We start from the raw sequence: 14,550 nt of genomic DNA, 5'->3' as shown, positions 1-14,550 counted from the left end.
AGTTAGATGTAAAAGAATGAAATTAGAACATTCTTTAACACCCTTTTTTTTTTTTACATCTTTATTGGAGTTTAATTGCTTTACGATGGTGTGTTAGTTTCTGATTTATAACAAAGTGAATCAGTTATACATATGCATATGCCCCCATATCTCTTCTCTCTTGTGTCTCCCTCCCTCCCACCCTCCTTATCCCACCCCTCTAGGTCATTACAAAGCACCGAGCTGATTTCCCAGGGCTATGCAGCTGCATCACACTAGCTATCTATTTTACATTTGGTAGTGTATATATGTCCATGCTACGCTCTCACTTTGTCCCAGCTTACTCTTCCTGCTCCCCATATCCTCACGTCCATTCTCTAGTAGGTCTGTGTTTTTATTCCCGTCTTGCCCCTAGGTTCTTCATGACTTCTTTTTTTTTAGATTCCCTATATATGTGTTAGCATACGGTATTTTGTTTTTCTCTTTCTGACTTACTTCACTCTGTTTGACAGACTCTAGGTCCATCCACCTCACTACAAATAACTCAATTTTGTTTCTTTTTATGGCTGAGTGATATTCCACTGTATATATGTGCCACATCTTCTTTATCCATTCATCTGTTGGTGGACACTTAGGTTGCTTCCCTGTCCTGGCTGTTGTAAACAGAGCTGCAATGAACATTTTGGTACATGTAACACCCTTTTGAAAAATAAACTTAAAATGTATTAAAGACCTAAATGTAAGGCCTGATGCTATAAAACTCCTTGAGGAAAACATAAGCAGAACACTCTTCAGCATAAATCTGAGCAATACCTTTTTCATCCACCTCCTAGAGTAATGAAAATAAAAACAAAAATAAGTAAATGAGACCTAATTAAACTCAAAAGCTGTTGCACAGCAAAGGAAACCATAAACAAAACAAAAAGACAACCCACAGAATGATAGAAAGTATTTGCAAATGATGTGACTAACAAGGGATTAATCTCCAAAATCTATGAACACCTCATGCAGCTCACTAGCAAACAAACAACCCAATCAAAAATTGGGCAGAAGACCTAAATAGACGTTTCTCCAAATAAGACATTTAGATGGCCACCAGGCACATGAAAAGATGCTCAACACCACTAATTACTAGAGGAATGCAAATCAAAACTACAATGAAGTATCACCTTACACCAGTCAGAAGGGCCATCATCAAAAAGTCTACAAACAATAAATGCTGGAGAGGGTGTGGAGGAAAGAGAACCCTCCTGCACTGTTGGTGGCAATGTAAATTGATACAGCCACTATGGAGAATAGTATGGAGGTTCCTTAAAAAACTAAAAATAGAGCTACCATATATATCATCTGGCAATCCCACTCCTGGGCATATATCCAGAGAAAACCATAATTCAAAAAGATACATGCTTCCCAATGTTCATTGCAGCACTGTTTACAGTAGCCAAGACATGGAAGCAACCTAAACGTCCATCAACAGATGAATGGGTAAAGAAGATGTAGTACATATATCCAATGGAATATTACTCAGCCAATAAAAAGAACAAAGTAATGCCATTTGCAGCAACATGGATGGACCTGGAGATTATCATATTGAGTGAAGTGAGTCAGACAGACAAATATCATATGATGTCACTATATGCAGAATCCAAAAAAAAATGATACAAATGAACTTATTTACAAAGCAGAAACAGACTCACAGACTTAGAAAACAAACTTATGGTTACCAAATGGGAAAGGTTGGGGGGAAGGGATAAATTGGGAGTTTGGGATTGATACATACACACTACTATATTTAAAAGAGATAAGGACCTACTGTATAGCACAGGGAACTCTGCTTAATATTCTCTAATAACCTAAATGGGAAAAGATACATGTGTGTGTATAACTGAATCACTTTGCTGAACACTTGACTGTACTCCAATATAAAGTAAAAATTAAAAAAACAACAATGTAAGAACAGCTTTATTGATATGTAAAAAAAAATGTCTCAGATAAGCAAAAGCTAAAAGAATACAGCAACACTAAACCTATCCTTAAGGAAATATTGAAAAGTCTTCTCTAAATAGAAAAGAAGTAAGAATATATAGGAAAGAGAAAATCACAATTGGAAAGCAAATCACCTGAATAAGCCAGTACACAGATTAAAAAAAAAAAATCAGAAAATTTCTGTGAAAGTGATGATAACCACAATGAATAGCAAAAGGAAAACATGAAGATGTAAAAAGATGGGTGAGGAGAGTAAGAAAAAGTGGATTTTTTTTCATTTCCTAGAATGTGTTTGAGCATATATGACTACCAGTCTAAGGCAAGTAGATATAAGATGGGGTTAACATACTTGAAAAACAAGGTAACCAGAAGTCAAAAACATACACTAGATTCACAGAAACCAAAAAGAAGAGAACATTAGTATAATACAAAAGAAAATAATCAAACCACAAAAGGAAAAACAAAAAGAAAAAAAAGGGGGGGACCAAGCAGAAATATAAAATCAACGGGAAAACAAGGTTAAAATGCAATAAATACATATCTATCAATAACTACCTTAAATGTCAATGGAGTAAATGCTCCAATCAAAAGACACAGAGTGGCAGATTGGATAAAGAAAACAGCCTACAATATGCTGCCTACAAGAGACCCACATTAGGGCAAAGGACACACATAGGTTGAAAGTGAATGGATGGAAAAAGATATTTCATGCAAATGGAAATAAAAAGAAATCAGAAGTTTCATTGCTCATATCAGACAAAATAGACGTTAGAACAAAGACCATAAAGATAGATAAAGAAGGACACTATATAATGTTAAAAGGTTCAATACAAGAGGAGGATTTTATACTCATCAACATATATGTACTTAATATAGAAGCACCCAAATACATAAAACAAATACTAAAGGGAGAAATTGACAAGAATACAATAATAGTAGGAGACATTTACACCCCACTCACAGTTCTTCTGGACAGAAAATCACTAAGGCAACAGAGATCCTAAATGATATAGTTGGAACAGTTAGACTTAATTGATATGTTCAGGACATTACATCTAAAAAAACAGAATACACATTCTTCTCAAGTGCACATGAAACATTCTCTAGGACTGACCACATACTAGGGCACAAGACAGGCCTCAACAAATTTAAGAGTATAGAAATTATCTCAAGCATCTTTTCTGACAACAATGGCATAAACCTAGAAATCAACCACAGAAAAAAAAATGAGAAAAAAAAATGATTTCATGGAGACTAAACAGCATGCTGCTAAAAAACCAGTGGATAAACAATGAAATCAAAGAGGAAATTTTAAAATGCCTGGAGACAATGAAAACACAACCATACAAAATCTTTGGGGTACGGCAAAAGCATTTCTTAGAGGGAAGGTTATAGCAATATAGGCCTTCCCCAAAAAAACAAGAAAAATCTTAAACAGCCTAATCTACCACTTAAAAGAATTAGAAAAATAAGAAAAAACAAAACCTGAAGTCAGCAGAAGGAAGGAAATAATGAAGATCATAAAGGAAATAAAGGTAGAGATTAAAGAAATAGAAAATATCAGTAAAACCAAGAGCTGGTTGTTTGAAAGGGTAAAGCTTCTGCACAGGAAAGGAAACCATAAACAAAATAAAAGGACAGCCCACAGAAAGGGGGAAAATATTTGCAAATGATACAACTAACAAGGGCTTAATTTCCAAAATATACAAACAGCTCATACAACTCAACAATAAAAATACAACCCAATTGAAAAATGGATAGAAGACCTAAATAGACATTTCTCCAGAGAATAAATACAAATGGCCAATAGCCACATGAAAAGATGTTCAACATCGCTAATTATTAGAGAAATGCAAATCAAAACTACAGTGAAGTACCACCTCACACTGGTCAGAATGTCCATCACTTAAAAATCTATAAATAACAAATGCTGAAGAGGATGTGGAGAAAAGGGAACCCTCCTGCACTTTTGGTGGGAATGTAAGTTGGTACAGATACTATGGAAAACAGTATGGAGGTTCCTGAGAAAACTAAAAATAGAATTACATTTTATGATCCAGCAATCCCACTCCTGGGCATATATCCAGACAAAACTCTAATCGAAAAAGAAACATGCACCCCTGTGTTCATAGCACTATTCACAGTAGCCAAGACATGGAAACAATTTAAATGTCCATTGATAGAGGAATGGATAAAGAAGATATGGTACATGTATACAATGGAATACTACTCAGCCATAAAAAAAGAAATAATGCCATTTGCAGCAACAGGGATGCAACTAGAGATTATCATACTAAGGGAAGTAAGTCAGAAAGAGAAAGACAAATACCATATAATATCACTTATATGTGGAATCTAAAATACAACTCAAATGAACCTATCTACAAAACAGATTCAAGGACATAGAGAACAGATTTATGGTTGCCATGGCAGAGGGGGCTGGAGGAGGGATGGCGTGGGAGGTTGGGGTCAGCAGGGTAAGCTATTATATGTGGAATGAATAAACAGCAGTGTCCTACTGTATAGCACAAAGAACTATATTTAGTATCCTGTGATTAACCACAACGGAAAAGAATATTTTAAAAAGTATATATATGTGTAACTGAATAACTTTTCTATACAGCAGAAATTCACACAACATTGTAAATCAACTATACATCAAAAAATTTTTTAAAGGCAAATGATGATGTTAACCTGGATTATTTTGACATGTAAAAGAGTGGATGCAAAGCCTACGGAGGTTCCTTTTTTAATGATATTTTGCTAAAACATGTAAAATTTGCCATGTTAGCCATTCTTAAGTGTATTGTTCAGTGGCATTAAGTACATTCACATTTTTGTGTAACCATCACCATGATCCATCTCAAGAACTTTTTCATCATTCCAAACTGAAATTCTGTACACTAACTCACCATTCCCTGTAGGCCCTGGCCTCCACCAGCTACTTTCTGCCTCTATGAATTTGATTCCTCTAGATACCTTATACAAGTGGAATCATACAGTATTGTCCTTTTTTGTCTGGCTTATTTCACCTAATATGTCTTCAAGGGTTATCCATGTTGTATCATGTCAGAATTTCCTTTTTAAGTTGAATAATATGCCATTATATGTATATATCATGTTTTGTTTATCCATGCATCCATTGGTGGACATTTGGGTTTCCACCTTTGGCTACTGTGAATAATGCTGCTGTGAACACTGGTATACAAATATTTGATTAGGTGCCTGCTTTCAGTTCTTGGGGGTATATACCCAGAAGTGAAAGTGCTGGATTATATGGTATCTTCTCTTTTCTTGGAAAAATAGAATCAGGATAAATTTCTTCCAAAAGTTTTTGTTTCTGCGTGTGTTTTAATTCTAGGAATTCACCCTATCAAAGTGAATCGAATAGTTTATATAAATAAGGATTTTTGTAAATTCCCTACTGTGAGTCCTGTGCTAATTGAAACTTGTGAGCCCAAATATTAATACATAAAAAACACAACTATAGAGAAATAAAATGTGAGCCATCAATATAATAGAATATTATGCAGTCACTAAAGTGTTTTTGAAGTCCATTTAATGATAGTTGGGAAATGTTTACTATATAATGTTGAATCAAAATCAGAACCCCAAGTGTGACTCCAACTTTGTATATATGTAAGCAACATATTTCACTGTTTACATTTAAATATTTATAGATTGATTTTTACTCATAAATATATGACAGGAAAAGTACCAAAATATGGTAATCTCTAGTTGGTGGGAATATGAGTGATTTATTTTTCTCCTTTATACTTTTCTGTACTTTTCCAGATTTTCTCAAGTGTCCATACATTATTTTCACTATCTTAAAATGTATTAACATGATTCTCAAAATTTAGTATCTTAGTGATGAGAAAGAACTGAATAGAATTAGAAGAAGCCATTCTAGAAATCTGCCAGGATATTATACCTGGGACTAAATAACTAGTCTTTTTCCTTAGAAGACAAAATAGGATTAAAATACTGGGACTAGTATGTTAAGGTAAGCTGGTAAGTATGTTATGGTAAGCTGGTATCAAGTGTGTTAGGTACATGTACACCTTAAGGCAAGTCTGGAGTAAAATTATTGCTCACCCTAAACATTATCATCAACGTGTACTGTTCTCACCCACTTCCTAGCTGCAGTAAGTAGGAAAGCAGGTCTCAGAGGTAGACTTCTCCTGTGCAATCAAATTGATTCTCCTGAATTTTACATTTAAGAGTTTAGATTATACAGAGGCTGTTTCTAGAAGGTTTTGGTCCCAGGAATGACGATTGAAAAGTAAGGCACAACAAATGTACATTTTTATGGATTTGCCTATATTGAACATTCTCTCACTATGACCAGACCAGCCCATCCCTTATCATTTGATAACTCATCTGTTGTCTGCACAGTCTCTTTAGGGACTTATAACCCCTAAGGCACTAAATTTAAATTTATATTTAAATTGCACTTCATTTGAAGCAAAGTATAATTTAATGAAGTAGGATTTTAACCATCAAAACAAAAGCTATAAAGTGTCCATAACTGAAATGTTCTTTGTTTCTAGATAATTATATGACATTAGCTCGTTTAATTGATCTCCTAAGAAGATGTGGAAAACTTGAGGATGTTCCAAGATTTTTCTTAATGGCTGAGAAACGTAACTCCAGAGCAAAACTGGAGCCAGGATTTCAGTACTGTAAAGGATTATATCTTTGGTAAATTTATTGGCAAGTAAATTCTCCATAATAGGTTGTTTTCCTCATTGTGACTAAAGTACAATATACTTTGAATATTAAAAATTCTGTATTTTAAAATAGTTTTATTTACAAAATAAAATAAATTATAAACGACTTAAAGTTTGTAGTTAGTGATTGCAATAAGTAATTTTTTTTAAACATCTAACAAGGTATACTGGAGAACCAAATGATGCCCTTCGACATTTTAATAAGGCTCGGAAAGACAGTGACTGGGGCCAGAATGCCCTTTATAATATGATAGAAATCTGTTTGAATCCGGATAATGAAACTGTTGGAGGTGAAGTATTTGAAAATCTGGATGGAGACCTGGGGTGAGTAGTATTTGACAAGTTAACGCTTTTTTCCAGAAACACTTGTTGGGGATAATCAAGGATATCTTATAAAAGATAACTAAATTCCAGGATAGTACTAATGGCAGTTTAGTGAATAAATCATAGCTGGAATAACTGTTCTCTGAAACAAGCATGACATACTTTTAGAAGGTTTTCTAAATCAGAACAGACACGCTATTGAAGACACTCCCCTAATTGCTCTGTGGAAAATAGAATGAATCGTAGTGTGATTACCTTGGCAAAAATTGTCCACATAATAATAATAGTAACTTCTTAACAGATGGCTCTCTGCCATATCTTGGCTGTATACTTTATATGCATTGCCTTATTTATTCCCTTTAACAATGTGTGAAAAAGCTCCAAGTTAACCTAACGTGATAAAGTTAGAAAATGGTAGAGGCAAGATTTAGACTGAGTCCTCCCTGGCCTCAGAGCTCCAGCTGTTGGCCACTGTGGTGCACTGCAGGTAAGTGGTTATACTTCTGTCAGCCTGCACTTGTTGCTCGCCCTCTCCTCAGGGTCAGGGAAGGCATGGTGGGGAGTGTATAAGGGTGTAAGGGGAGTAGGAGAGGTCATTTCTGCCCCCAGGAGCATGCATGTAATTTACCTTGTCGGCAAGACAGTGTCTGAAGCCATTCATTCTGCAACAAAACAAGTGAGTTAAATTGATATTAAGTGTTGCAGGAATTCATAGAAATCATAGTGCAGAGCAGTCAGGGGAAGCTGCATAGAGGAGTGGGAGAAATGAGAACCCGACTGCTGAGAGGTTTCAGTGGCAGTCTTGAAGGCTTGCATTACAGAGACCATTGAAAGACTTAGAGCCGGGGAGAGGCATTTTTATTTTTTGTTTGTTTTAGAAAGGTTAAGGTAACATTCTGTTTTGCAACTATAGGCTGTCCCCATAGAAATCTTCAGCAATAGGTTGAAAATACCAAATTTGGAATATAGAACTCAGAAGGGAAGGTCACAACTTGAGATACAGATTTGGGGGATAGGTGCTCAGAGTGGATAGTTGGAACCCCACGAATGGCCTCTTTTCGAGTAGAATGTAGTGACGGAAGTCTGAGAACTAAATTTGGGGTGTGCTAACATTTAAGGAGATTGGAGGAAGGGAGGTAAGGAAAGGGCAATGACTAGTGGAAAGAGAAGGAAAACTGTAATCTTACAGCAGAAACAAAAAGAGGGGAGCTTGAAAGAAGATTACCAACAGTGTAAAATATTTTAGAGAAGGTAAAAGCCTGAGAAGATCAATAGCTTTAGTGATTAGGCTTTAAGAATTTAATTTCTCTTTCATTAATTCATTTATTTATACATTATATCTGGGTGTGGGTATGTATATAAGAAAATTGCTATTACACATTCAAATTGTTATTGCACTTAAAATTTATAACCTCTCGACAAGTAAAGAATTTCTTTTCTGAGAGCCTAGTAGGCAACTGGGTGAGGAACATTAAGTATACTTTATATGTCTGGCAAACTTAGATTCAAATCGATTTAGCTATGTGACCTTTGGCAAATTACTTTATCTGTTGGAGCCTTGATTTTCTCATATATAAAATGGACTCAACATACATTGAATGAAATAACACAGTGCTTGGCACATAGGAAGTGCTTTAACAAAGTTAGTTACTTTCTGCTCCCTCCTTTTTTTAATTAATTATTTTTTAATTGAAGTATATAGTTGTTTTACAGTATTTTATAGTCTCCCTTCTTTCTTTCGTTTTCTGAGTAGGTATGCTATTTGATAATTGTATGATTCTGCTTACCCTGAATTCTAGTTTTATATTAGCTAAAATGAACACATTTACCACAGGTGGACAGTATCCAATTTTTGTTTTCAGTCTAAAGTGAATAAATGTTTAATGGTGTTTTACTGAAGCTATGTTAGTTTTGTTTTTAAAACTGTAACTGTGCTTTACTTTGTATTAGAAGAGAATGAGTGACATTCTTCAATCAGATTACTTTTAAATTGGTGAGAAAAATAGAAACCAATGTGCCCTAATCTCAATGAATTTTACTTCATGAGTGATAGACATAGATTTATTTTTTATTGTATACAGTAATTCAACTGAGAAGCAAGAGTCTGTGCAGTTAGCAGTGAGAACAGCAGAAAAGCTCCTTAAGGAACTAAAACCTCAGACTGTTCAGGGTCACGTGCAGCTTCGCATAATGGAAAACTGTTGCCTAATGGCTACCAAACAGAAATCTAATGTCGAGCAGGCATTGAATACCTTCACTGAAATAGCAACGTCGGAGGTTAGTAGATTTTCTTTTTCAACTTCATGTTAGCTTTCCTTGATGGTGTTGAAATATGTACTTTAATTAGTTATTTGTTTTCTGAAGACTGACTTCATTATTTACTGTTATTAAAAATTAGAGGGGCTTCCCTGGTGGCGCAGTGGTTGAGAGTCCGCCTGCCGATTCAGGGGACACGGGTTCGTGCCCCAGTCCGGGAAGATCCCACATGCCGCGGAGCGGCTGGGCCCGTGAGCCATGGCCACTGAGCCTGCGCGTCCGGAGCCTGTGCTCCGCAACGGGAGAGGCCACAACAGTGAGAGGCCCGTGTACCGCCAAAAAAAAAAAAAAAAAAAAAATTAGATATATAGTTTGGTATGATTTTACATTACGTACCTTTGTTTTCAGAGGAGGCATTGTTACATGTTGATGTGTTGTTATGTTTATCTCTATTAGAACAGTGAAAGCTAGAGAAAGGAAATTCTGCAAGAGGGCATAAATTAATTCTCAAGGTAATGGCTTTATCCTCTGTTGTAAGTGTAGCCTAGGTTAACTTACTAAGTGAAAACAAACACCTGGCTGCCTTGATATCTCACCTTCTCACTTATGTGAACTTGAAATTTTTCCAGCTCTAGAGCTAAGTAAGATCAGTACTGACAACTTATAACTCAGTCATGTCATAATGATGTTGTTCTTTAGTGACACTGAAATCACCCCCTGTGATAATAATAAATATTAAATAATAATAAATTATTTTATTATTATTAGACCAAAGGCTTTCTCCTCTTTTCAGCCCATTCAGATCCACTGCCCTTTTCACCCTCTGGGCCTTTTATTTTTCCTTCCCTCACACAATGCAGCTGTATTTCTCCAATTACTTGTTATTAAGGAAGGAATTCTAGGTACCCATCCCATCAACAGTTGGTAGTAGCTAGTTCTAAGCACGCACTTGGGATTTCATGTTCTTCTACTCACTGGCGGTGTAAGCCGTGGGAGACTCATCATGTGGGGCCTCCCACAGGATGTACAGAATTGTGCTGTGTTTTCTTGTGGTTCAGAGGTCACAGCAGCAGCAGTAAACAACCTAAACCTCCTACAGTGACCCCTCCCCCCTGCCTCCCAGGACCCTTGAGGGTTTTGGAAAACCTGCAACTCCTGTTGGTGTTTGGGTGCAAGTGTCCATGGTGGCACTTGACCACCACCGTAAGCCACCCTGGGGACAGGACAGCAAGGCAGCAGCCGCCCAGTTCCATCCTCAAGCAGAGCCCCTCTGCTGACATTGAAGTAGTGTTCGGGGTGCTCAGCTGCATTGACTGTGCAGCAGCAAATGGGTGACAGCAGCTGCCAGAACCAGAAATAGGACTGTCCTGTAAGTCTAAGAAGATCTGTAAAACGTGAGAAAGCACCATTGCAAGGAAGGTGGCATAGCTCCCTAATGATACCTTAGGGATGTTGTGAAGTAACATTCCATCATGTAAGGAGAGTTTAAACGGTGAGGTTTGAGAGAGAACACTAAAAGCAGTAAGTGACATCACAGCTGTTTCCTAGAGAGACTGGGCCACTTCTTTGTTTTGCTGAGACTACATTATTATTATTATTATTTTTTATCATTCTTACATATGTGATTAGTAATATACGGTCCTCAAATCTGTTTACTGGCCATACTGTCCAAAGACTGATGTATGAATTGAAGTTAAGTAAGTGAATTTTATCTTGCATTTTTACCTTTTAACTCATAGGCTGCATATATTAAATATAATGAATATGCATTAAGTAACCAGTGGGTGCTGAGCATAGTCACAAAGACAAACCACATACAGACCCTTTCTTCAAGTTTCTCATAGTCTAGGGAAGATGAGACACGATACTGAGGGTAAGACAAAGCAAAATCTGTTACATTCTGTCCTAAAGTTGCAAATAGCAGTGCTGTAGGACAGGGGCTCCCAACCCCCTGGCCGCGGACCATCCCCAGCCTGTTGGGAACCTGGGAACCAGACCAGCCAGCAGGAGGGGAGCGGCGGGCGAGCGAGCGAGCGGAGCTTCATCTGCAGCTCCCCGTGGCTGGCGTTACTGCCTGAACCATCCCCCCCTCTGCCCCCCGCCCGTGGAAGAATGGACTTCCACGAAACTGGTCCCTGGTGCCAAAAAGGTTGGGGACCACTGCTGTAGGACAGCTGAGAGACCCTTTCCATGGAAGAAGGTGTGATTTAAGAAGAACCAGGATAAATTGCATTTTCACAGGCAGAGTTGGAGGAAGTGCATTCTAAGTTAAGGGGAAAATGTGAACAAAGGCAGGGAGGCATAGGGTAGATTCACAGCATTACGTGGCCTTCAGATTGATTGAAAAATGACAGGAAGACATGGGAGAAACCAGTGGAAGAAGCATTAAACCCAAGCTAAAATGTTTCCACTTCCTTTCTTCCCCTCACCTTGAACCATAAAGGTACACTGTTCATAATAGAGCTATATTGTCTTTTGTGATGTAAAGTTGTTGCAGTTCAGAGTGACAGAGAGAGAAAAGCTGGCTGAACATCTTAGGATGTCTGCACCAAAAAAGGCATCATGGGCCTAGTGCAGGGGTTAGAATGCAAGTCTGCAGTTTTAGAAACCATTCTTCAGTTCACTCAGGAGTGATTTCAAGCTGTGAGGAATTGATTCATTCTAATCAAACTCAAAGTGTGTGATTTTTAAATCAGAGAGTTTATTTTTAAATGTGTAGTGTGGGATATTTTTAGTATGTGAAGAGGTCTGGACGTTTTTCCAGGACCCTTCTCTTCTTGGGCTGTCCTAGGATCTGGCTGACAAGTGCATAGTAGGTCTGTATTTTGTTTCCTCTCTAGCCCTCCTGGGATGGGGGGTACCGTTCAGTAATTAATAATATCCCACACATCTTCAAAATCTACTGCCAAATTGGTTGTATTCCGTAGTTCAAATAAAAATCTTTCTGCCATTCCTTAATCAGGAGAACAAATTACATATTGGGAGTTTATTGATAGACATAAAATTAGACCCAAGGAAGTTTTATGAAAGAATATCGTCTTTTATAGTTACTATCAAGGAGGTGCAAACTCCAAATCTAAAAGCATATTTTAAGGCATGAGTTTATTTCATATAGTTTCCAAATGATTAATTAATTGCATGCCTTATTTATAACATTTCATTGACCAGACTTTATTGGGAGAAGAGGCTTTTGAATAAAATGAAAAGGGAGGAGGAAAAGAGCAATAGAAGTCAGTATAGATAAGGAATATCATTTGCAGGTGAATCATTCTGTTATTCCTGTTTTATAGGTGAAAGAACTAAGGAGCCAGAATGCTGAATCTGAAACATAAATGTTCAATTAGGACTACAATGAGATAGAATTTTATTTTCTCTGTTTCTGTACAAAACCAAAACAACCAGTCAGTCTCATTAAAGAACAAGTTTTCCTAATTGTCTGGAATTGCGTGGTTACGGCACCTGCATTCTTACTGAGCTACCTGGACCAGATGGTTCCTCCTGGTAGCCTGAGGTTACTGGATGTGTTACATAATGAAAATATCACAGTATTTAAGTGAAGCCAGCAGTAGAATCCACAGGCCGGTCCTTATATTATGTAGCACTTGCTACTTTCCATGTGTTTTTTTTTAAACATGGCCCATTTATGTTTGTCTATCTGGGGGGGGTCTCAACTTTTGTTTCCTTATAGAAGGATCATATTCCAGCACTTTTGGGAATGGCAACAGCTTATATGATCTTGAAACAAACTCCACGAGCCCGAAACCAGCTAAAAAGGATTGCAAAAATGAACTGGAATCCTATTGATGCTGAGGACTTTGAGAGGAGTTGGCTGCTGCTTGCTGATATTTATATTCAATCAGCAAAGTACGACATGGCAGAAGAGCTGTTAAAAAGGTGCCTGCGTCATAATAGGGTAGGTGACTGAGGAGTGAAAAATAATTGGTAACCTTTGTTGTATATGCTTTCTATATAGGTTTTTATAGAATGTTGGTCCATTTCTAGGGATTTCTGTGTGTTTTTAGAGAATTAAGTGTTTGTTTTTACCACAATCAGGAAATAAACATTAGTAATAAAAAAGAAGCCATTTGCCCTTGAAAATAAAGAAAGAGAGATTGCAGTTTCAAGTTTCAGCTGTGGTTTGCCCTACTTACAGAAAGTGTTTTGGAATGTCAAGTGTTTGCCTGTGATTATCCATCTCATCCCAGAACTAATAAAAGTTGTAAAAGAGCATTAATTGCGGACGTCTGTCCCTCCTGTTAAATACTTCTGATGAACTGACTGCAGCTGCATGTTGTTTTCACATTATCAGAATCCACTCTGCATAATATATTTTGTAGGGAAAAGTGTTTTGAGCATTTAATTTGATTTGTTTAATGAAAAGTCCATATCTTAGGTATAAAACTGAAAATCTTCAAGTCCTTAGAATTTAAGGCTCTTTACTAACAGTGCATTTTGGTATTTAATTGCCCAGAGAAGGATGTCTTTTTATAACATGTTTTAAGTTAAGAATTTGTTACTATTTATTAAGAAATAATTGTGCTCAACTTAGAAACTTGAGGATATTTATCTTTATAGAGTCTTATCAGTTACTTCAAAATCTTAATCACAGCAAATCTATGTTTTATTCCCTTTGAGCCAGTTAGATTACAAAATGGATCATTTGTTTTTCAAAGAGGAGTCATGATCATCTAATACTATTAAGTTATTTTCTTGGGGACTTTAAAAACCTAAAATATCAAGGCATTTATCAATTTATGTAATTATACATGTAATTTAAGTTACATTGGCCTTAAAAAACAGAATACTTATTAATAGGCTCTGAAAAATCTAAACTGCCAAATAACTAACCCTTACATGCCTGATCTAGGATTAAGCAAGATTTCATGGGAATTAAGGTTTCAATGCAGATAGAATTTCAATTTGCCAGAATGCAGACAGCAATACATTGCATGGTTGAACATGACGGCTGCTTTAGAGGCGTCACCCCTACTGCTGAGGCATGACAATATTGGAAGCATGAAATTCAGGAACCAGAGCTTAGAAACTTTGAATTATATAACTAAAAAATGGAGATCATCCAGATCTGGGGCAGGAAATGTGCAGGATGACACTAGACCATCTTGTCATACCAGATGGCAAGGAAGCTATCAGTGATAATTGGAGTCATGTCAGGAACTCAAGAGCCAACTTGAGGACACTCCCACTAGCCAAAGTTGAGACACTTTAGATATCAGTAATAACTGCATTGGGTTGGCACACACCAAATATGTTT

The 14,550-nt window shown here is 36.8% G+C and overlaps 1 protein-coding gene across 1 annotated transcript in view; it reads left to right on the top strand.

The window, feature by feature from the left end:
- Window positions 1-14,550, top strand: part of TTC21B (tetratricopeptide repeat domain 21B) — an 89,110-nt gene that overhangs the window by 65,982 nt on the left and 8,578 nt on the right. Inside the window, exons 23-26 of the mRNA XM_059052382.2 lie at window positions 6,519-6,669; window positions 6,861-7,022; window positions 9,104-9,299; window positions 12,967-13,191. Of these exons, the coding sequence (XP_058908365.1) occupies window positions 6,519-6,669; window positions 6,861-7,022; window positions 9,104-9,299; window positions 12,967-13,191 (734 nt within the window). The remainder of the gene's footprint in view (window positions 1-6,518; window positions 6,670-6,860; window positions 7,023-9,103; window positions 9,300-12,966; window positions 13,192-14,550) is intronic.

Source organism: Kogia breviceps, chromosome 2, assembly GCF_026419965.1.
Source record: "Kogia breviceps isolate mKogBre1 chromosome 2, mKogBre1 haplotype 1, whole genome shotgun sequence".
Classification (NCBI taxonomy): domain Eukaryota; kingdom Metazoa; phylum Chordata; class Mammalia; order Artiodactyla; family Physeteridae; genus Kogia; species Kogia breviceps.
Note: the sequence above shows the minus strand (reverse complement) of the source record. Positions and strands in the feature narration are given on the sequence as shown.